Source organism: Phaenicophaeus curvirostris, chromosome Z, assembly GCF_032191515.1.
Source record: "Phaenicophaeus curvirostris isolate KB17595 chromosome Z, BPBGC_Pcur_1.0, whole genome shotgun sequence".
NCBI classification, from domain to species: Eukaryota; Metazoa; Chordata; class Aves; order Cuculiformes; family Cuculidae; genus Phaenicophaeus; species Phaenicophaeus curvirostris.
This window is the reverse complement of record NC_091431.1, coordinates 29230856-29254708: the sequence shown is the minus strand read 5'-3', so window position 1 is coordinate 29254708 and position 23853 is coordinate 29230856. Positions and strand designations below refer to the sequence as shown.

Here is a 23853-nt window from a genome sequence, read left to right as displayed (position 1 = left end):
TAAAGAATAAATACATTGCCTCTTAAAAACTTGTTGTTTATTATTATGTTTTCATTGATTTATTTTAGTTTTTATCCTTATTTAGAAAACATTATCTTCCTTAGTGAGCTCTGGGACTTCAGGAGCAGAATTATGGCTGGTTGCACTAGTTTGGAGCCTTACTATGGAATGTACACAGCAATGCTTTTTGTAAGGACAGTTGCCCCCAGTAAGAAGCATAGGAGCTTGATGTTACATCTACTAAAAAATTACATCTACAAAAAAAGTGCTAAAACCTGAAAGTCATCTTGTTTTCAGCTGATGCCAGGGTAAAAATGATGAGCTAGCATGATTTATTTCAGGGAAGCGTCATCCCCCGTATTTTTTACCATTTCTCTGAGCTGACAAAACTGTTTATTGTTCTCTCACGTCATTCTTTCTGAGATAGACTTGGTCTGGGTGCTACAGGCCTGGGAAACATTTGGTTTGTCAGAGATCCCCAATCTGGCTGTGCTCTCCCTTATTTCTTGTTTGTGCCAAGCATTTTATTTGAAAACAAGCGTGGCCCAGCAGCTTTGCGCTTTGAGGTTTCACTTGGGAACATGGCTATGAACTTCTGTAATAGCCTCTTTCTCCCAGAGGACTGGAAGGAAAGAAAGGGCAAGACAGTGGTTTTGACCCTAGGTTAGCAGGAAAGCAATCACATGCATCCCTGTACAGAAGTTTTGCAAATGTGTTAACCAGGGATGAACGGTAGTTGGTCTTATTTTGTTCTGTTTATTTGTTTAAAATGTAGATTTGGGTATATTGAAACGTTTCTAAACTATGAGGCAACATTAGTGAATCGTTTAGTTTTTAGCAATGCAAGGCACTGGTAATTTGCTGTGCCTTGTTACAATATTTTGGTACCAGGGGACAGGGAATAGCCCTGCCACAAACTGAACTAAACTGTTAAGCTGTAGAATTAAAAAAGCCTAGTGTATGACTTGAACTAATGGTCTCAAGCACTTTTCAGAGTTCTTAAAATTTGGAAAAATAAGTTTTGAGGCAATATGAAATGATTTTTTATTTTTATGATGCCAAACTAGAAGTTCAGGCTATTTGTACAATTCAGGATGGTGATAATATTAAATATGTAGTAAATCTTCATTAGCTCATTTTCTTTGTGGGAAAAAGAGAAGGGAATCCTCACTGGTGAGTAAGGGAATGGAAGGTCACCACTGAATGCAAAAATATATCACGTATTCGGAGACTGCTGTGGGACAAGCAGCATTACTGGAAATACAGCTCTCTTTACATGAAAGAAGCATTGCAAGTAGTTGTAAGCGCTGTTTGACTTGGTGAAGCAGCAAGATCTACAGAAGCCCATGCCAGGCTTGTTTCTCTTCAAGGAAGATGCTAGTTCAGGTCTTTAAGATGCAGGATGGGAAAACAGCCAGCGAGTATCTTTTTTGCTTTTTTTTTTGGAAAATGTTTTTATAATGTATGTGGTACTCTTTCCAAAATGAGGAATAAAGATCCAGATGACTATTACCACATGCTTTGAGGCACTAAATAAGGGGCATGTCCTATACCAGATGGGTTCCTTGGCACGGTTTCTGTGACTTAAATGATCAAGTGAAATTTTCTTTCAAATGACCTTTTCTTTCTTGGTTGTTACATGATTTGATTATTAAAAGATTTCATAAGTTAAATAGAATAGCAATGAAGCAGAACAGTTCTCCTTTTATTAGAGATACATGACAATTTGTCTTGTCCCAGTGAAATATCATATTAGTTCAAATTGTACATAGGCAAATTGAATTTCAAATGCCCTGGAGTAAGCCTAAAGCTTTGTCCACAATGCAACATTGCAGCTAGATTCAAAATTCTGTTTGCTTATTGCAAGCATGTTGATGTTTGAAACATAAAGTGACACAAGAGGTAGTGGAAGCAGTGTTAGAATCCTAAGCTGATGTGCAGATTGGCACGTTTTCACTGATTTCACCAGAGCGGCATGAGCAGAAAAGTACTTTGATGAGTAGGAACCTTTGCTCCATTCATCAATATCTATAATAAAGAAAGCAAACTTTAGCAGGTTAAAATTTCTCCAAAGATACTGTATGACAGATCTACATGATTAACTGGAGTTCTGAGCACATACAGCAGTTTTCCTGTGCTCTGCTGGATTTTAAAGAATACCAGAACAGATACATTTATCCTTAAGTTTATATTATCATACTACTCTTTGCATTGCTTGTAGATGAAATGCAGAGGTCACTTTGATCTGGCTTTGAATTTTAACCCCGTAAAACCAAAAAAGAAATCAAAAGGGTAGACTGTAAGAAAACCTACTAACTCACGCTTATCCTTTCTGATCCATACAGATCATAGCAAATCACCACATGCAATCTATTTCCTTTGCATCTGGAGGTGATCCGGTAAGCATTTCTTTAAACTTTCCCACACATAGATATTGCTTTATGAGGACTGTGTGGCAAAACTTATTGTATAGCTTACTGAAAGGAAAAATATAACCACAAAAGCTCCTGCTTCTTGTTTCATATATTCTTCTTGCTTGTTGCCATCAACCTCTTTTTGAGGGATACAACTGACAAGCAGTAATAAATCCTCCTCTTTGAATGACTGAAACAAAAAGTATCAAAGGACTGTGAGCATTCATATAACTGATAAGCAGGGCTCTGTTTTTCAGAGTGATGTAGAACAGCCATTTGAGTATTGTGTGGATTTTTGTACTGACTATTTATTTTGTGCTTTTTACAGTAATAGACTATGTTGCAGTTATATTTATAGCAATATATGCAATTATTCTTTTTCTTCCCATCTTTAAGTGTACAGTGAAAAGACTGTGCTGAATACTGCCTTCAAGTATATTCACTACAGTATGCAGCTTGAAGACAGGCTTTCAGGAAAAGCCAAGATCTTTCTTTCTAGTTTTGCAAAGCTTTCAAATACACCTACACATTCAGTTAGATCAAAGGGCAGATTCCTCCTTGTTGTGCTTTCCCATATTTTTATAAGCAGTTCATCCAAAGGCATATTAAATGCACCTAGGAAGCAATGGAGAGTTATAAAACAGAGATATTGCTCACCTCTTACCTTAGAGGTTTGAAAGCATTTAAACCTAGATTAATTGAATAAGTCTGTCTCTTCCTGCACCTTATGTTATATGCTACAGGTAAGGCAGTTTCTACCTTGCTTTGTGAGTTAATTTGCTCAGTTAAATTCTATTAAGCTGAAGATCCTTGCACTTGTTCTGTTCATTTTAATATTCTCAGAAAACATAAGGGCAAACTTCAGTCTCATTACAGCTCTGCTGAGCTCAGTTAATCTGGAAGGGAAAAGGACAATATATCATGATAATACAGGGAGCAAAAAATGGATCGACGGTGACTTTGAAATAAAACAGATTGCAATGGATGCTGTAAATGAACAATTCCTGAAGTGGGCAGAGGAGTAATCAGCACAGTTCCCTGCCTCCGTAAGAAGATTCTTCACTCCCCATCTGCCATCCCAAATGCTAAGTCCTGGAAACACCGTTGCATACTGCCCACTGATAAAGTGGTTTACCAGGAAAGAGGAGAGAAGCAGATATTGGATTTGGAGTAAACAAGCTCTTCCGAATGTTTTAAAGAAACAAAACTTATGCTACTGAGTTAGTGAGCTACCAGACAAATAAAATTGAATGGTGTAAGGGAGCCCACAAGAAACATTGAAATTGTAAAATAGAGTTCCCAATAAGACCATTGCATGGTGATCTCTTTCTTGGTGGGGGAGGGGGTAGGTGCTGATATCTAGTGATGCTCTTCAAGCTTTTCTCAGTGGGCTAGTGTCTGGCATAACCTTCAATCTAAAGCTTGTCCATAAAGTAGGCATGCACACAGAAAACAAGATGTAACAACATGATTTAAACCACAACTTTGTTAACTCATCTGAGGGTCACCAGACATAACTTTCATCAGCCCTTAATGATTTCAAATTCATAGAGGATTTCCACCACCAAATTATATCCCCCGAACACAGTTGGGCTCCAGACCATAATCTCATCTCTCCTCACATGAGATTTAAAATGGATGGAGAAAGGCTATGCTGAAGTAGGAATCTAGATCTGTGCCTGTGTTTCTCCAGGAAATACTTCCCTTATTTTGAATTTTGAAGTCTGGTTTATTTAGAAGTGAGGCTGCCTTGACTTCTCACCCCATCCACTTTTTTTTCTCTGGGTATCTTCCCCACATTTGTGCCAGAAATCAGCTTTGCAACTTTCCTGCCATTCCTTAAGCATTAATTACCTTTGTCATTTGAAATATATCCATGGGAGAAGTGCCCCAGAGTTTTGGAGAACAGCTTGAATACCATATATATTTTTGCAATACTCCCCTTTGAAATGAGTCAAACAGTTTCTAGCTGTGTCAGTACAAGGGACTTATAAATCTCTCCACCAGATCCTTTTTACTCACCATTTCAAAATAATTTTTAGTTCACATCCAAGACTGTATTCTGGATTTGCTTTAGCTCTCTTCAGCCCCTCCTCATGTTACCCTAAATGTATTTCATCCATAGTCAACGCAAGTGGCTGGTTTTGGGCTGCTAGGCAAGAGACACCTGTTGAAATTTCAATTTTTTTTTTTAAATTATTTGAAATTTTTTAATTTTTCTGATTTTTTTAATTTTTAAAATTTTGTTGTTTGAGATACCTGCTGAAATTTCAGAGAGCCAGGCCTTATAAGAGGTAATAAGGCAGGTCTCTCAGAGGTCTCTCAGAGGCCTAAAGGCAGTCATTTTTCTGTTTCAGCCCTGCCTTCAAATTTTAACACTGCAATACATTTTCTTTGAGGTGAAAATTATAGCTGATTCATACTTGTCTTCAGTCCTTGAATGTCAGGGACCACTTCACTGCATCAGACTAGCTCCGTATAGTATTTTGATGGGAGTCTTCTAATTCAGCCACTGTGAAATGTACCTACCTAGGGTCCTTAATTGTTTGTCATAGTCATCTTGAATACGAGACCTTTAGATGAAACAAGGTGTAGGTGGTTCCAGTCTCTCACACTCACCCTATCTATGAGATAGATCTGTGATTTACTCAGGCATAAATGTATCCATTATCTATGTCTATAGTAGTAAATAAAATGATCTGTGATCTGTTTTCTGGCCCCCAAACTAAACAGCACAGTGCAATTTGCAACCACGCATTCACTCTGTTCCCTCCCAGTGGTCTTTTGGGATTGATGCCCAGCATGTGCTGGTCCCTCAGAGAATTTCAGAGCACAGAGTGGGAAAAAGCAGAGCCAGACAAGGGAGAGCAGCAACAATTAAGCAGTGTGGACAGCTGTGGGACAACTCTCAGGCCTTTGCCTTGGCTCTGTTATATCTGCTGCTGTAGATATAGCCAGTTTTCTTGTCTGCTTACTTGTTGATATGCACCATTACTTCTACTCAAGACATCGCCCAGACACTACATCACTGGATGCTTAAGAAATTACTGAACAAAATGCTAGGGCCATTCTTCTGTGCTCTGCCTTTTTTACAGACCAACCTCAGTACTGCTGTGTCTTAGTGCCTTCCAAAAGTGCATTGCTGTCATATGGCTACACATCTGTTACCAGAACCATGAATGTGTTTTATCATTTCCCTTGCCCTCTCTTTAGGAAGGAAATTGTAAATACATGATCACAGTGATTTGTTTTGGGTGGGTGGTAGTGGTGTAAGACGTCTTTGGAGAAAGTTAAGGTAAAGAAGTCTATCTTTTAACTGAAGACTGATGTTTGTTGTGGCATTCGATCTTGAGATGATTGTCAGTGGTCTTGGATGAGCCCCCTTGAAAAGGCTTTGGGTAGACTCATGCAACCAGCTGTAGTGTTTCCTACATATACCTCAATTAGGTTTAGCCATACCTGAATATCTAGGCATATCAGGAAGTATTGGATCTAACCAGGACTTCCCAATCACATCACAAATATATGACATTACCCAGATGTGCCAGCAGGTCTCACATTTCCCAAAAGCACTGGCCTTTCTGTTTCATCTGCACAAGAATAAAAGTCAGTGCCACTTGTTCATGGGAGAGTGAGGGTGGCAAGAGAGCAGGTAAAAAATCCCCAAAGAAATTGTCAACTTGTTCTTTCCAGAAAATGGACTTGGCATGTGGCAACAGGAGTGGCTGGGGCAGCCTGTGGGCCAGCAAATAGCATTCTGGGAGACTGCTTGTCACAGCCAAGCAGTGGCTGAGCACCTCTGTACCATATGGCATTGTAGTCAGTAAAGTAAACACACCTGCTTGTCACACATGAATTAAAGCCACTGCTTAGTATTTCTGTGCAGCAGGGCTGTTACTCCCACTCTTTCTGCAACAGAAGCAGTTGATTACTCATGTTCTGAACCAAAATCTCTGGGTAGTTCGAAGATGAGGACTTGTAATTCTTCTCCCTTCTAAATAAGGACTGATTCAAATATTACTAAATTTGTTTAATTGATTTTCAGAGACTTTGGAAGACATGTTTAAGTTCTGTTGGTATAGATCACATGCTGCAGAAAGCAAAGTGGTGGGATCAGTACCAAACCCCATAAACACTTCCATGGAGTTTAAGTAGTATAGAAATGTAAAGCAAGACATATCACACAGGAATATGCACACTCTGGACTGTGTTCTTTTGCTATGATCAGTGCAAAGATTTTTTTGCACTTATTATCTGTGTCTTAATTTTTTGACAGGATACAACTGACTATGTTGCATATGTAGCTAAGGATCCTGTTAATCGGAGAGGTAAGTTAGAAATATCTATTTGCCACCTTTTTCATTTGAGAAACATTAATTATCAAGGGTATAATTCACTGGATTTTTCTGTCCTCCTGCTCCCTTGAAAAGAATAACTGCAGCTCAACAAAAAGATTGCCTTTGATAGAGTCATGGAAAGATTATGTACTGATAAGGAACCGCCATGCGCAAGTTGGTTCTCAGGCTTGGAACAGGTCTTGCCTGTAGTTCGTCTCCAGGTACTGATTGGATTCACTTCATCTCTTAAATCAAACACTTGTCTTTTTTGGCTGCATGAGCTTCTAGGCAACAACTAGCTCTTACCTAAACCAAATCACTGTGCAAGAATTAGTCAGTCCTCTGATAAGTCTGCTGATGCGGTGGCTGAATCTGTTAGATCTTCTCTGTATACAGCTAATTTTTCCTGACAGAATCAGATTCTTTACCAAATAGTGAGCATTTGAGAGAGCTTGCTGGAGGCTGTAATCTTTCTCAGTGAAGTTTTACTTATTTATTTTATTGTATTTTTCTATATGCAATTAGTCTGGAACAGGGAACCTACTTTGAGAACCAGTTCAGAGACTTTAACTCCAAAATGCCAACCCTGTACACCCTGAGCTGCCACCTTGTGATGGACACAACTAATTCAATAGCTTCTGTGTTATGTCACCTTTAGTCGTCTTAGATACTTCAACAATCTGTTCTATTTTTGTGCAGAAATGTGCAGATGAGAGCATTAACTCATAAATAATGTGTACTGAACATACTAATATGCTGAATATTAATGAAACATCTGGAAAACCTAAGGGGAGTGGAGGTTTGGAAATCATCTGTTCTTTGCCATGCTTGCTATGTTCCAACATCATGTGCCTCTCATTAGAGAGGTTCTCATGTCAGACTGTAGGCTATATAGTGCAGAGCTGTTCTTCAACCCACCTCCTTTTGCAGTACTCTTCTGCAGAAACTCATCAGTTGTACTGAGAGATGTCAGTGGCAATGTCGTGGACATGCATCACAGACCAGTTGTTTGCACTGTAGTGTTTGGAGGAGTCCTGTGCTTGATTTTCTGTTCCTCTGTGAGTGGATTTTAAATCAAAACTTTTTCATGGACTATTTTCCTTATGTGTGAGTTGAATGTGTTTAGCCTATGCTTCCTGTCACTGTTCCTGTTGGGCTATTCTATGCTAGATTGAGGAGTTGTGTAAGCATCTGGTATTGTCCTCCTGTGGTGTACTGAGTTCAAGCAATTTGTCAGTCTTCTTTAGGAACAGTTGAATAGAGCAAACTCTCTAAGTCTCAATTGCAATGCATGTCTTTCATTCTTCAGAAAATTTCTGTTCCTCCTCTTGCCATTTTTCTACATTTTAAAAAAGGTAGATGATGCCTGTTCTTGTTAGCACTAATATCGTATTAATGTCAACAACCTATAACAGAGGCTGCAACTTGCTTACTTTTACCCTTGTCAGGAGCCAGTTTCTCATAAGCCCTTTTTGCTACAGTGAAACACTGTTATCTCACCTGAAATTCTTTCATGCTATGGTCTTTAAGCCTTCTGCACTACAGCTTTCCATGGGAGGTTTCCCCATCTGTGTGTATACATCAATGGTTTGCAGATCTCTTTGTATGTGACCAGCATTAAAATACAATTTTTAAAAAACATCTAGCTTACCAAGATGTCCCTGCTGTCCTCTTCCACCATCTCTGGCTATTCTGTCAGTCTTTTGCGGTATCTACAAATTACTCTGTAAGTAAGTTTGCTTCTGTACCAAGTGAAAATGTTACTGCTTCTGTTACTGACAGCAGTACTAATGCAGTAGTATAGCTTTCACTTGCGTGTTTAGACTCACTTCTTCCTAAGTATGGAAAAGGTCTCTTCATGCTTTGTATTCTGAATCTAGCAAGGTAAAAGCTGTCTGTCTTCCTCTGTAACATTCACAAGAAATCATCTCTGTATGAGCCAGACCTTCTCATCCTTTTACAAGGATTATTTACAAGCACATCTCCTACCTGCTGAAAGTCCATTCACGTATCCAAGGAAACAGGTTACCCATTATGTCCCCTACCGAAACTGCTTAATGACTCATGCTTCATTTCAGCTCCAGACAGGTTTAGCAGTGAGCAACGTAGCCTCTTTAAATCGCTACTCTAGTTATAGAGTGTAAAAATTAAAGCTTTGTTTGGCCTAACTCTTTCCATCCACATTCATGGAGATAAGTAACTAAAAAGCGCACCTTATCTAGAGGATCATTGCTCACTGCCACCAGTGGCAGTGCAGAGAAGGTAAACAGCAAATACCCTGCTGCTAGCCAGGGATGTCTACCTTTGTCTTTGAACATCTGGAGCTTTTGTTTTGGCTGCCAAATCCACTTTCACCATGGAACTAAGGACATTTCCCCTGAAGCAGGCATTGCCTCAGCATGCTGACTGGCACAGCAGGTACTATAAAGTGAGAGGAGAGCATTACTGGATATGTTTAGCAGGGCAGCGCTATGACTGATGCCATCTCATTCTGCATGAGGTGGTGCTGCTGCTGAAGTTGAGACAGTTTAGTGCCCTGGTCATTCCATACCTGCATAACTGCAGGTTTCTTGGCACTTTATTCTGGCCTTTTCAGAAGTCTGTCAAGCAGATCAGCCTCTGAGAAGTCCTTGCTACAACTCCTTGGTCTCCCTGTGTTGTTTCAACTAAAATTATGTCACACAAGTACCATGACCAACCCTTACTTGTAGGACACTGGCATCCAAAGCACTTGATCCTACTGAGCTGGACACTGAGCATGTATTAAAATACAATTCATCAGCTGAAGAATTTGTATCCAGTTATTAAAGCAGTCAGAGGCAATAGAAATCAGTAACTTTGAACAAGGTCCTACTGGCTCAAAAAAGAATGAGCATCTCAGATCCAGTCCAGGCTCTAGCCTATAGACATGTGTTTACTCAGCAGTGAATATGGAAAATGAACTTTCCTGGGCTTTTTTGAATATAACCAAAGTTTTATTCATTCAGGTCTCTAGCTTCCAGCTCTTAATACCCATTTACATTCCTGCAGTGTTAGGTGAAACTTCGTAAGTTTGCCTAATTGTGTTATCAGATAAGGTGCTACCTCTAAGCCACTCTCTGATTTAAAACTGGGATGAATTTGGCTGCTTAGGCAGTTGATAAAGTTTTCTCAGTCACCCTTAGAAACAGCTTATGTTGCCAGCCTCTCTCTTTAGTGCTCCTGTCAGTAGGTTCAGAGAGGTGGCACACAGAGAAATGCTGGAGTTAAGCAGAGTTCTGGCTGGGTGCTCCGCGGTGATCCCACAGTTTGCTGGGAGTGTCTCCTTACAGACATGCAGGAAAAGGCATCAGCCTTCTGTATTACTGGAATCAGATCAGGACCTGGGATATAGGAAATATCCTAGTTACTGCTCCTCCCTCAGCCTGTAGCTTGGGATATTCTGGAAACTCAAAGGAAATGAACGACTTGCAAACCTGGAGTGATAAGGCATAAAACTGAAGTGGGGATAAAACTGAGGAAAGAGAAGAAAGCTTTTTTTTGTTGTTACCATCTACTAATATTTTTTATGATTTTGAGTTCAAGCTCAGAATTCTAATATAATCTCTCGCACTCAGGTAATAACAAGTGAAATTTTATGAGATTGCCTGTCTTTACGGACTTGTTAAAATTGTGGAACGGATTTGTGCTCTTGCCTATGGCAGATACACACCAAAGCAATTTTATTTAGCCTTTAAGAAGACCTCATTGCTTGAAAATCACTGTGCCAGAATTGGATTTTATTGAAATGTGTGCACTATGAATAGGGCAACTATGCCTGACATGTACATATTTTGTCATAAGTCAGTGCATCCCACGATAATATAAACAACAATTTACTTGTGCACGTGTCAAATGTTTTTCATTTAGCTTGTCATATACTGGAATGCTGTGATGGCCTGGCCCAGGATGTCATCAGCACCATTGGGCAAGCATTTGAGCTTCGATTTAAGCAATACTTGCGATGCCCCTCTAAGATATCTGCTTTCCATGATAGGTGAGTATGATTCACAGAAGATTGCTAAAGGATCTTCTTTAGCTTTACATTTACTTAATAAAATGTGCTGTGGACAAACATGTGCTGGAGACAGGCAGGATTTACATACTTTGAAAAGAGATTTCTGATGAATTGGCAAAACAGGATTTTCCTAATGGATATGAAAGGAGCACAGTCATATTAAAAGAATGGGCTAAATATGGATTTCACAGTGAACTTACTTAAACGATCATGCCTTTTCTATTGTGGTTAGTAGGCAGAGTTGAATTGCCAAGAATGGATGTTGGCATTTGTGGCATTTCCTCATTGTTGTTAGTGTTATAGCAGCTCTGTCAATTTAGATGAATTAAGCTAGGCTTGCTGGGCTTCCAAAATGGCTAGTGATGTTTCTCTATTTCTGATATTAGCCAGGGTGAAGATTTTGTAAATGTGATGCATTGCACCGAGGTTATGACTGCATTGTTCTCTGGAGGATACAAAATCTATCTACTTGAATATTTTTAAAAGGCTTTTAAATATTTTAATAAGCAAGCAAGGAATGCTTGCTTATTTAGCAAGCATTCTGTTTTCTTTGGTGAGCTGTTTTTTTTAACATGAGTTGCTACATGCTTGCTAGTAGCAGTATAAATCCCAGTGAGCTGGTACCCTGTTTCATCTCTTATATCAGAGTAAAATGAGTGTATAATGAATATAAACTGCTACTATCCTAATCTGGAAGTATTCTGTACTCTACACTTCACACTCGTGGAAATGACTGTTAAATGTAGACTGAAACCACAGATCCAATCTCCTGTTTTTGTGAAATTCTTCAAGGATTATAGTAGTGATAATTAAAGCCATAATTAAAGACAAGGTTTTATGGCTTGATCAGTCAATCAGGTAATATTAGAAATGGTATTGTAAGATTAAATAAAAATGTTTTTTAATGCAGTTTGTAGCGGTCTTTAAAGGTAACTAAAAGCCTCCTTTACACAGCAGAAAGAATCTAATCCATTGAGGAGATTTAGATCAAGTTTGTCTTCACAGAGAGGGGTCTATTGTGTGATCCATCATTGCTTTCTGACTTATAATGTTAGCTGAATTGTCAAAATAATACACAATAGCTATTTCCTGCCAAGCAGTCTTAACATGCTGAAAGTATCTGTAAGTGCCTTGCAGGCAAGGGACAAAGTAAAGCACACACTTTCTTGCAGGATGCAGAGTTTTGATGAGCCGTGGTTGGAGGAAGATAATGAGGCAACTGAACATCCCTATTACAATAACATCCCAAATAAAATGCCTCCTTCTGGTGGCTTCATTGATTCCAGACTCAAAGCAAGACTTCCAACTGCTGCAGATACAGCTCAGGTCAGTGCAATTGCATCTCTGCCTATTTCTAAAACTGTGTTTTTTAAGACGGATACATTTGGGCCAGTTATAGCTCACAGCCCTTCATGTATGGCCAGGTTCCTTTTGAATGGGGATTGAAGATCTAGGGGCAACAGTTTAAGCAAGTTCAAAACAAACAAAAGGAGGTGAGTTCCTAACTGTTTTAAAAGGTTACAAGGAAGAGAGATCCACTGAGGGTTACTACATTTGTGGAAACTACATTTCTTTTGAAGAATATCAAACAGTGCACACTAAATGGGAAAGATTTGATGCAGAACTGTTTTAACAATCTAGTGCAGTCATTACTAACAGTTTATTACGTTATTAACTCAGCAGCAGTCAGTATTCATCTAGGTTCCTAGGCACGTTTTCCACCTCATGTTGAAATGAGCTTAGGTTGGATATTTTTTCCAGCGTTGCTGCTGGAAGTTTGACTGCAGTCTCAATGTAGTCCCCTAACAGTAGTTTTCAGATCTAGCACAACACTGTTTAAATCCAGAGGGCCCTTGTCTGTAGACAACATCCTCCCTCCAGTACCCAAGCCTGTACTCTAGTACCAATGTGAGTCTTTCAGCTTGTGCTTTGGAGGGCGTTAGGGGCACCCTCTGGTCTCAAGTGTGTTTTGGCAGAACGATTTTCCCAGGCATGGTTTGTCAAGGCGCACTATGTGAAGACAATGTACTGGAGGAGGTGATGCATTTGGGATTGAAGGGGTTAATAAAAGCAGGAAGCAGGGAAGTTTATATGAAGGTCACCATCTTACTCCTACACAAATGCATTTGTGAGAGATATATATTCTGACACGGTGATGAATCGGAAATAAAGAGTGGGAGTACACAGAATACAGCAAGGAAATTGTCAGAGCCACTCTTAATAAATCTGAGAATTTTAAAGGTAATTGAACATTTATTTGCACATGTGTCCATTTTAGTCTGCAGCAGGAGTGGGAGGAGAGCAAACCTATTACCAGAGTTGTCACTTAGGAGACAATTTCAGTGAAGGCTGGCATCACGGGCCTGTTAAGCAAGGTGAGTTTTTCTAGTTTTAGCTGTAATACTGCAGCAGGTTTTGGGTGGGCAAGGCATGTGAAGGTCTGGTGCCTCAAATTCTTAAGGCAGTGAAATAAAATACATTGATAGATTCCCTTTCTCCAAATTTTAGTGTTGATGTCAGAGAAAAACGTTTGGTAATTACCACTGAGTAACTTACCAAAAGCACACCTTCACAAAATCTTCTCTTTTGCATAGCAGTTCATAAATGGAGTTTCCCAAACCATCAGGTAGGTGGCTTGCCATGTCTTAAAACCCCATGGTATTTAAAGACAGGATACGTGGTATTTTCTTAAAATCTGATACAGGGTATGCAAGATGGAGTTTCCAAAGGAAGAGTCTAGAGTCAGAATTTTTTAAAAAATGTAGAGCAATGCATGTGTTTGCACATGATCTCTGCTCCACAAATAACAAGTAATGCTTATTGTACTTTTTGTTGTGTCCATTAATTTTAAGAAAAACGCATTAAAAAGTGTGTGTGAAATGTCAGCCCTTCCACCTTTATGTGTCAGCTTTACTGTGTTTCTGGGGACATTTTATTTTTAAATAACAGAATATGTTATCTGTTGCTAAACTGCCCAGATTTGAGGATTTTACTCCATTTCTTCCTCTCATAACTCTCCAGCTGAACATCAGTTTTGAAACAGTCTTTATTTATAGAACTCTCCTTTCCTCCTAAATACTACTCTTCCAGCCCCCACTGAAATCCATTTTTGAATCCATTTATCAATTTTTTTTTTCTACTAGATCCTACAGTTATTGAGTTTACATCTCCCATTCCAGGCTATTTTAAACCTTTGGTGCAATGTTATTCCGTTATTGTTAACAACACTGTTCTGTTAGATATATAAAAAATAAGAAAAAAACTCATTAATTTTCCAGGATCTCTGGATATTTGTGGTATGCCAGAAGGGAAATCACAAGTAACTCCAACAGCAGAGATGCCAATGTATGTAAACACCCAACATATAAATATAGAGTCTCTATTGGCACTACAAGCAGATGCTGAAAGTACCTTCAGTGGAAAAGCAGATACCAAAGAGACCAGCCCAGGAAAGGATCTGTTTGACATGAGTGAGTTCCCTTCCTATTCACTCCTTTTCTAACAAGTAAACCAATATGTTTATACATTAGTTATGTATAAAAATAATTAAAAAATTCTCCAAATGTAAGTATTCCTGGCAGACTTATGGTGAATTTTAGAATTCATGGTGGTTTCATATCTGAGTGAATCAAAATAAGGGTGGCTGAAGATTTGAAGCCAGTTTGTATCATGTCTGAGTGAAACTATGCTGCAGTCTGTTATTCTTAGCATCATAGGCAACTAGGTCAGGAGGAAAATAAATCAGGAGGATTTTTTAGGTCTGGACTGTCCTGTGAATATATTACTAGGAAGTCAGCAAACACTGCAAAACCATTATCTAACAAGAAAGCTGGAAGGGAAATTGAAAGGCTGGGTTAACCCTTGCTCTGAATAGGCCTACTATCCTATAAAGGACTATCCTAGACCTACTAGCTGTCTGTTCCAACTTTGAAATCAGCTTTTCCAAAATCAGAATTGTAGCCATAGCCATAAAATAAGCACCATTCATAATTTGATGGTGGTGCTACCAATCCACATTGTTTTCAGCCTTGAAAAGATATTTAACAGGAAATATAAGGAAAACATTTCAATGCACAGAAATGTTCATTGTTTTTCTACTCTCCCTACATCAAATCAATTGCTGACACATGATTCATTTGATGCAGTTCACATATTTAGAAGGCAGAGAGACAAGGCAGTTGGTTCCTATGTGTTATCTGCAAAATAACGTATCTGCATTTCTGTTATCTCAGTATACGTAAAACTCTCTTTCTGGCACGTTTTTGCTGAGGTATGTCTATATTTCCACAGCTTAGGGTGATTTTGAATTGAAAGAAAGGGGGAGGGAAGAAAGCTGAGGGAGTATCTATTAGTGAATATACGTCTGAAATTAGAAAATTCTGCTGTTTGAAATCAGGGGTGTTAACTTTGATTTATAACATGTCATGTCTTTAAAACATGCACATGGTTACCTCTATTTTATAAACATTCTTTTCTTAAAAATAGGAAAATCCAACTTCTCATCTTCTAGCCTTCAGTAGTCTATATTAACTGTTGGATCGCAGGGAAAAGTAATATGTCAATAAAAATATATCAACTAAGTTAGCGGTTTGTCAAGCTAAATCTGTGTTGGGCTCTGTGCAGACTACAATGTATTGAAGGCATATATAAGCTGGTTTTAATAATCAGCTGAGGTATCAACAACCTGTAACAGCACAGTATTTACCATATTTCTCTGAGCTAAAGTTACCTCTCTGTGGTCCCATGAAAACATAGCTATACTCTCCTCACATTCAAGCAGACTATTTAGAGCTTGTGTATTTCTTCACAGTATTGCTTTGCAGATGTCCTTTAGTAAGTCTAGCAGCCCCAGAACAATATCTGGTTTTAGTATGCACTAGTTGGTCAGATGAAGGTCTTGCAAGGGAAAATAGCTTCCAATAGGTAAATACAGCATATAATGAAGCATGTGCTGACCTCTTTATTGTTTCTGTAAGACTGCTGGGAACTGTAATGACACATCTTTCCACCCCACTCCACTTTACAGATAGTAACACTGAGGTGTTAGCCTCTGTCTATGTTGCAAAATCCTCTTCCTAGGTGAAGGCTAGGGGTAGGCTAAGTGGTAAGGGGGATTGATGTATTCTAAACATACCTTTGGGCTGGAGACTCAGTAATGGATAATTTTTAAATGAATATGTTGCTTGAAGAGAGACAAGATACGAGTATAATGACATTAAGTACACGTTATGCAATTTATTTGAAATAAAGCTGTCTGATGTACCTTACAAGGTAAAAGGAGAATTCTGCCTGGTACCAGGGCATATAAATGCAGTTGTTGACAATAGCAATTACTGAAATAAAATCACTACCTTTCAAAAGCTCCTGCCAAGGTTTGCTCTGATTTTTATCAACATCTTTCTGTGCATAACTACCTTTTCAACATATCACACTCCTCATTCTTAACATAATATAGAAATCAGTAGGCCTAGGAGTACATTTTCCCTCACTTTTTATTTTCATAAAGATAAAGGGAAGTGGATATAACACAAAATAAATCCTGTTAAAAATGACTGGAATATCACCATTTTGTAGCGCGATTTAGCTCTGAATGATCTCATCCTTGTTTCTGTTTCCACAACAAGAACCATTTGAAGATGCCCTCAAGAACCAAACATCTGAGGCTACATTGAGTAAATCCACCTCTGCTGGATGCACCAGTCCTATTTTATCCAAAGCAGCTGACTGGACTGTAGCTGAAGAGCTGAGTACAGAGCCATGGTATCAAGGAGAGATGAGCAGGAAAGAAGCAGAACAGCTGTTAAAGAAATGTGGAGACTTCCTTGTGAGGAAGAGTACCACGAATCCTGGCTCCTATGTACTGACGGGCATGCACAATGGAGAAGCCAAGCATCTTCTTTTGGTGGACCCAGAAGGAACTGTAAGTTCTGATTCATTAGTAATACAGGAGGTTTCTGACTCTATGCATTTTCTCTAAATATGTTTAGTCTTGTTTACAGCTTACTTATAACTCATTGTAACTACAGCCCTGTAGCTCCAATGTGCCATCACACCTCTAAGTCTTGCACTGATGTATAGCAGAAGACACAGTGCATGATTTCTGGATGCTGCAGGGAGCCTTAAGGACCTGATTCTCCAGCAAGGTCATACTTTGGCCACTGCAGTACAGTCTTAGTCAAAAGCCCAGCTAAGCCACCTCTTTGGCCCCCCTGCTGAGAAGCCACTGGTAGCTGTGGAAGTTCAGCCAGCAATTTTCATGTGACATCTCTGTCAGCCAGGATACTCTGGAGCCCTCACCACAAGAAGGATGTTGAGGCTCTGGAGTGTGTCCAGAGAAGAGCAACAAAGCTGGTGAGGGGGCTGGAGAACAACTCTTATGAAGAATGGCTGAGAGAGCTGGGCTTGTTTAGCCTGAAGAAGAGGAGGCTGAGGGGAGACCTCATTGATCTCTACAACTACCTGAAAGGAGGTTGTAGAAAGGAGGAAGCTGGCCTCTTCTCCCAAGTGACAGGGGACAGGACAAGAGGGAATGGCCTCAAGCTCCACCAGGGCAGGTTTAGGCTGGACATTAGGAAAAAATTTTTCATGGAAAGGGTCACTGGGCACTGGAACAGGGTGCTCAGGGAGGTGGTTGATTCACTTTCCCTGGAGGTGTTTAAAGGATGGGTGGATGAGGTGCTGAGGGACATGGTTTAGTGATTGATAGGAATGGTTGGACTTGGTGATCCAGTGTGTCTTTTCCAACCTAGTGATTCTATGGTTCTATGATACGAACCAGACACTCTGTGTTTTCTTGCATGTAAGCCCAGAAGAAAAACGAGGGCAAAACTGCTCCATCTCTTTGCTGCATGGAGGCTCCCCTAGCCAACAACAGGACCTCCCTCGCAGCAGGGTGGAGAGGGCAAGGGAGCTCTAGTTTTCTGCAGCTGCCCTGTCCTGCTTCTCAGGAGGCTTAGTCTCACCGGAGAGAATGAAAGAAAGCATTGCTGCACATTTTATTCTTGGCTTCTGGTAGCTAAGAACGGGCAGCTCCTCCACCTCTGTAAAGGACAGGTTTAGATGACAAGCCCCAAAGTAAATGAGAAAATCCTGTAAAGGATTTGGGCCTTTGGCATCTGTTTGAGGTCAGAAACCCGCCTCGGGCCGGGAGCGGTGACGGGTCCGGCCGCACGAGGGCAGCGCAGGCTGCCCGTGGAAAGCTCCTCAGAGCTTTTTCTCCAGGCTGAACAAGCCCAGCTCTCTCAGCCTGTCCTTGTATGGGAGGTGCTGCATTCTGCTTATGAACTTTGTAACCCTCCTGCGGACCCGTTCCAACAGCTCCATAGCCTTCTTATGTTGAGGATTCCAGAAATGGACACAGTACTCCAGATGAGGTCTCACAAGAGAGGAATAGAGGGGCAGAATCACTTCCCTCAAGCTGCTGGCCATGCCTCTTTTGATGCAGCCCAGGATAGGGTTGGCCTTCTGGGCTGCGAGCAAACATTGCCAGATCGTATCAAGCTTCCCATCGACCAGCACCCCCAAGCCCTCTCTGCAGGACAGCTCTCGATCATGTCATCCCCCATCCTGAACTGAAGATGGGGATTGCCCTCACCCAGGCATAGGACTTTGCACTTGGCCTTGTTGAACCTCATTAAGTTCTCACTGGGCCACTTCCCCAGTTTGTCCAGGTCCCTCTGTATGACATCCCATCCTTCCGCTGTGGCAACTGTACCACTCAGCTTGGTCTCATCTGCAGACTTTTGAGGGTGCACTGAATCTCACTGTCAATATCATCGATGAAGTAACAAATAGCTGTTATGGGCAGCTGCCAGGAAAATGCTACTGTGTGACAAGCAGTGCTGCTGTCCCATCCTTTTCTCTGCTGCTCTGCCAGCTGGCATGAAGTACTTGGGCTCCGTAATGACTTCCAAGTAACTTTCCTCCTATGGGCAAAGGGTGGAGTGCCCTCCCCCCACCTCATCTTTCCATCTCCCATCTGATTTGCAGACCTCCTTGCATAGGGACCCTTGTTCTCTGCACCTATCCCCTCTCTCACCCTGTCTATGATGTGCCCAAATGGCTTGGAAGCAGCTGTGTTGACATTAACTGTGCTGTCGCCATGATTTGTGGGTTTCTGACACAGCTCTTGAGCAGCCCCTATTTGTGACTTGACAGAGCAGAGAACCATCAATAAAATGCCAGTGTGTGGCCAGTCGTAGCAGCATGCCAGCAGCTTGCATTTCTTCCGCATTGCCTTGGTGCGATCATTTGTATAATAAAAACTGATTCACACAAAGGCTGTATGAAAATTTATTCCACACACAAATTACCCAGTGACACATTACTGCTCTTAAGGGTGTGTTTTCAGAGCAGAATTAACTGTCCAGTTAATTCTGGTCTCTACCAGCTGACAAAAAAAACCCCAACAAACCTCAGGTTCACAGCAGGGATACTTAAAAAGGAGGATTGCAGGATTTTTGCTGGATGTAGAATTAGGGCTTGAACTCTGGTGGTGGCTGAGCATATTGCTTATGGTGAGAAAACTCAGCTGAATTAAAGATGAATTAATCCAAATATAGGTCATGAAAGTTACTGCTGTTTTAAAGATATCTTTTAATTTTGAAAATGTAGCTGTGAATAGTTACAGAAAGTGATGTTTCAAAGCAGTACTTTTCAGAAATTGGGAAAGCCTGTTGATTTTCTTCAGTGACACTGCTACATATGGACTGAGCGTATACCATCATTTGCCATCAGAGCTGTTTGCTTCTTATTTTACCCTGTGTTATCCTGGGCTGGGTTTCTGGCAGTTTTGCCAGACCTCAGTGATGAAGACTGAAACATTTCAAGCAAGGTGATCACCACAGCATAAGCTGACTTTGGAGTGTTTTAACAATAATTGTTGTCTCTTTCTGAGAAAAAATCACAGAAAATAGATGACATGCCTTAATTCAGGACAGTGTTTGTAGGCTTTTCCTTGGGGCAGTGCAGAACTGCCCCAATACGAAATTTTACTATAGCATGACAATTACATGAGAGGACTTCTGTTCTGCCTTTGGAAGCTATATGTTTAACTTATTTTAAACATAGGAAGGAAAGATTTTGTGAAGATATGGTTAAATAATTAAAGATTGTTCTGGAGTATAGATCAGTTTTCGTCTTGTTCTGTTTTGGACTGCTTTACCACACAGTATCTGTTCCCTTTTATCACGGGGGGTAATAAAATACTTTGCAGGATAGCAGTGCTGGTCAATAATCTAGAAAAATGACATCCCCTGCCCTGAGGTGCTTCAGTTTCAAAGGCACAGGTGTGTATTGTGCAGCATGGGGCAAACCCAAGCCAAGCACATACAGTGGCCAGATTGCTTTTGGGGAAGGGAATTTTCTAGCAGCTGAAGAAGAATGTCTTTTGTTAAGCGAAGCACAAAGATGCTGTAGCTCACAGAGAACGGTTGCATTCTGGAATCTCTGGAGGAACAGCGCTTCCTAATGGAGAAAGCACTTAAAAGAAGCAAATGGTCTCCTGAAGATGAAAATTTGATCAAAAAATGTGACTTACAGTGGAACAAAATGTTGTACAGGATTTTTTCACACAGACCTATTCAGAAAGAGGAATAGTAGTAGACTGGCCCATAGGTAGCATGCAAAATACCTCTTTGGAGAGAGTCGAGGGAGTAAGAGACAAAATCTAAGAAAACTCCAGAAATGCCAAATTTCCATTGATTGTCATGGGAGAAGGATCAATCTGTAAAACATGATTAATCATGCAATTTTATTCTTAGAGAATTTTAGTGTAGAGTTAAAGAAAAAAGTATTTCGTTCTTTAATCTGTCTTCCCGCACCCTTTTTTTCAAAGGTTCGCACAAAAGATCGTGTCTTCAACAGCATAAGTCATCTCATCAATCATCATCTTGACAATAATTTGCCAATAGTTTCTTCTGGGAGTGAACTCTGCCTGCAGCAGCCTGCTGAGAGGAAACACTGACTCCAGATAATTGTTTCAGTTTTTGTAATTTGCAAGCTGTAACTGGTGGAAATTGCAGATCTGAAAAAAACATGTACATTAAAAAAAAAAGCATATTCACATATATTTCACCACTATGTTTTCTTTAAGTTTAAGAAGCCCCATTTCACATAGCACACTTGAAAAATTCTCAATGCTTTATGTGGACATGAAGTCACAGCAGAAGGATTTCTTAAGAAGTAATTTCAATAAAATCGTTCAGATTATCTAATGTGAATATTTATAGTGTATATATGCACATTATATATAAAAATACAGTATATATTTATATTTTTCAAGCCAGTCTATTGATGGTATAGAACTATCTTCTATGCCATGTGTTTTTACCAGAAGAAAAATGCCAATTCTGATTGTTCACATAAAAACAGAATCCAGGAGTCTCAATTTCTTGAGAAAATGAGTATTGGGAATCCTATTTCTGATTATACCTAAGAAGCACAACTATGGGGATTACAAGTGGATTACACTGGTTAACCACAGAAGGAATCTGAATTCAACAGCTAGTACACCAATTTGAAAATTTAGCATAAAATTATTTTTAAACCATTATTTAGTGTCACTGATGTCAAAACCATTTTCTCTTTCAGATGTCAAGTTTGAATTCTGATATGATGCTGCTCAGAATATTTGTATCTTGCTTTAACAATGATTTGATGTGATCTCTGTGTGTATAAGGTGTGTGAATTTGATTTTTCTAACAATAATACAACAATATTCTGTAACTTTAGTTTATTAATTTAAGCACTAAGGTTATTTATTACTAGTTCTCTGCTTATGGTTCTCTTCTTTGACTAGAAGTTTCCAATGAGATGTTATGTACTGGTTAGGTCAGTTTTAATAAAGTGTTTAATAGGTTTAATACGAGATGTATGGTTCATCAAAGACATATCTAAATAATCTTTTCTTCTTATAAACAGTGAAAACTATCTTGACTCTGTGATCAGTTTTGCAAATAATATAATTTGCATTTACCTACCAAAGCATAACTTGACTTTGGCTTTCAGCAAGTGATAAGCATTACAGCTATACTGCTTTTCTCTCAATATCGAGTTGAAAAACACACATGCACTAAAAATGCATTTCTGGCAGACATGTCCTTGGGTTTTGGTTCTGGGAAAAGTTTTAAAGAGTATTTGTACTATTCAAATACAAGCACTATATTATTTTCCTGTTTTATGAAGCTTACCAACACTCAAATTCAATAGACAACAGTTCCTGTAAAGGCCAAATTTGTGCCACAGTCAGGATTTAGCCTTCAGCATTCCAAAGTCAGCGCCAGTATCTCAAATCAAGTCTTCTGACCTCATTCATAAATGCTAAGACTCAGCAGGATAAGTCTAGGTTCAGCACCTTCCTACCCTGAAGCAGTCAACACTTAATTCTACTTAAAGCTAGATTTGGATTTAAAAGTTTGCTACATTTGAATATTTGTCAAATTACATCTAAACTGACTGAAAGATTCACTTAGAATCCACTCAGATAGGATTATTATGTTAAAATTCTGAATTAATTTTCTTCAACCTCCTGATTTGAAATATGGTAAAATTGCATCTTGGTAAGTTTGTTTGGGTTGATCTCAAGAATGAAAATGATTGAGGCACCTAAGACTAATCATATGATCCATACAGTAAAAATACACTTGATTTCTAATCAAGACATTCAGAAGCAAACTAAAGACTGTAGTGAACTAAATGCTTCTGGTTAATTTTATTGCAGATAGTTGATATTTCTATGTCTCAGCAGGAGCTGAAAGCAAAGCAAAGAAATGTTGCATTGCAACCCAAATTAGTATGACATTGACATTAGTGGAATTCTTAAAATTTATTTTGTCCTTTTACCAGGTTGGAAAATGCCAGGGAAGGTGAGGAGATCTCACATTCCAAAGCAGTACCTATCAAATGACTTTATGTAAGAGCATTCATGTCTCACCATATTCCAGTTTGAAATATCTCATTTGCCACCTTTCTTGTCATATGACAGTTGTCATTACATGCTCCTACCTCCCTACAGCCATGTCCTGGAAACCTTTCAGTGTGATATCACTAACTATAAAAGAAGGCCTCTTTTGTATTTCAAATGTCATATACAATTTCAGTAAGAGCCAGGTGCCTAACTCCTTTAGGTGGCTACAAAAATTCCACCTGCCGTCTGTTTTAGATTCCCACATATCTCGTCAGTGTGTGTCTGGAAACATCTGACAAGGTATAAGTGCATGTATGAAGGCACTAAACATACACTGAAATAAGCATATAAAATGTTTTACTGTTGTCCTGGCTGTAGCTTTAAGAACTTAGCAGCCACTTAGCTGGATGTTCTGAAAATTAAGAGGCAGCAAGGAGACACAAAATGAGACAGTTTGACAGACATATTAAATTTCCAGACTAATACATTTTACAAACTCTGCCTTTTGGAAAGTGTGGCTATTTTAAGCTGTTTCATAAGTGCAGCCAATTTGCCCAGTACAGTGTGATGCAAATGGCTTGTTCAGATGCAGTTTGGTCCTAAATAGTGGTTGCACCTTCGGGCTGCAACAGTGCCCTAGTGCCACAATGGGCCAGGAGAACCTGTCTGGCCAGATGTGACAATCCAGAGGCTTTTCTAAGTCACTGGGAACCAAATGATCTCAAAGCTGTCCAGAAGGAAGGGCATGTGGGCCAGTCATTGCACCTTCTGTGGATCCTGCCATTGTGTTTTGTCACTGTCACTCTGGCAGATTTGACTTTCCCTTATATGAAAATGGTATAAGAAACTGTATAGCCATTTGGACAGCAGTTCCAAACCTGTTGTCATTAGAGTCAAAGACATTTTAAACTTCGCTCAGGAAGAACAAATTGAATCTCCTAGAGAGACAGACTTTGTTTATGTGAGGAGCCAAAACTGCTAGAAATGTAAGAGATGTAGAAGTTACAAGATGAGCTCAAAAGCTGTACAATTGGCTGAAAACCAGACACATGACAGCATAATAATTGAGCCTTTCAATGTTTGCCTTTGGTTTTGAGTTCCCTCAACTTCTGGATTTTTTCTCTTTTATGCATTCACAAGAGCTAAACACTTGCTGGTGAT

General features: G+C 39.6%; 1 protein-coding gene across 2 annotated transcripts in view; it reads left to right on the top strand.

The window, feature by feature from the left end:
• The window catches only part of SHC3 (SHC adaptor protein 3), a 62571-nt gene extending 41814 nt beyond the window's left edge, over positions 1-20757 (top strand). For both annotated transcript variants that reach the window (XM_069880255.1, XM_069880254.1), the window contains exons 8-15: positions 2346-2399; positions 6691-6742; positions 10640-10766; positions 11960-12113; positions 13066-13162; positions 14066-14257; positions 16412-16707; positions 20623-20757. In XM_069880255.1, coding sequence (XP_069736356.1) covers positions 2346-2399; positions 6691-6742; positions 10640-10766; positions 11960-12113; positions 13066-13162; positions 14066-14257; positions 16412-16707; positions 20623-20751 — 1101 coding nt within the window. In that variant the 3' untranslated portion in view covers positions 20752-20757. The remainder of the gene's footprint in view (positions 1-2345; positions 2400-6690; positions 6743-10639; positions 10767-11959; positions 12114-13065; positions 13163-14065; positions 14258-16411; positions 16708-20622) is intronic.
• Positions 20758-23853: the final 3096 nt, after the last annotated feature.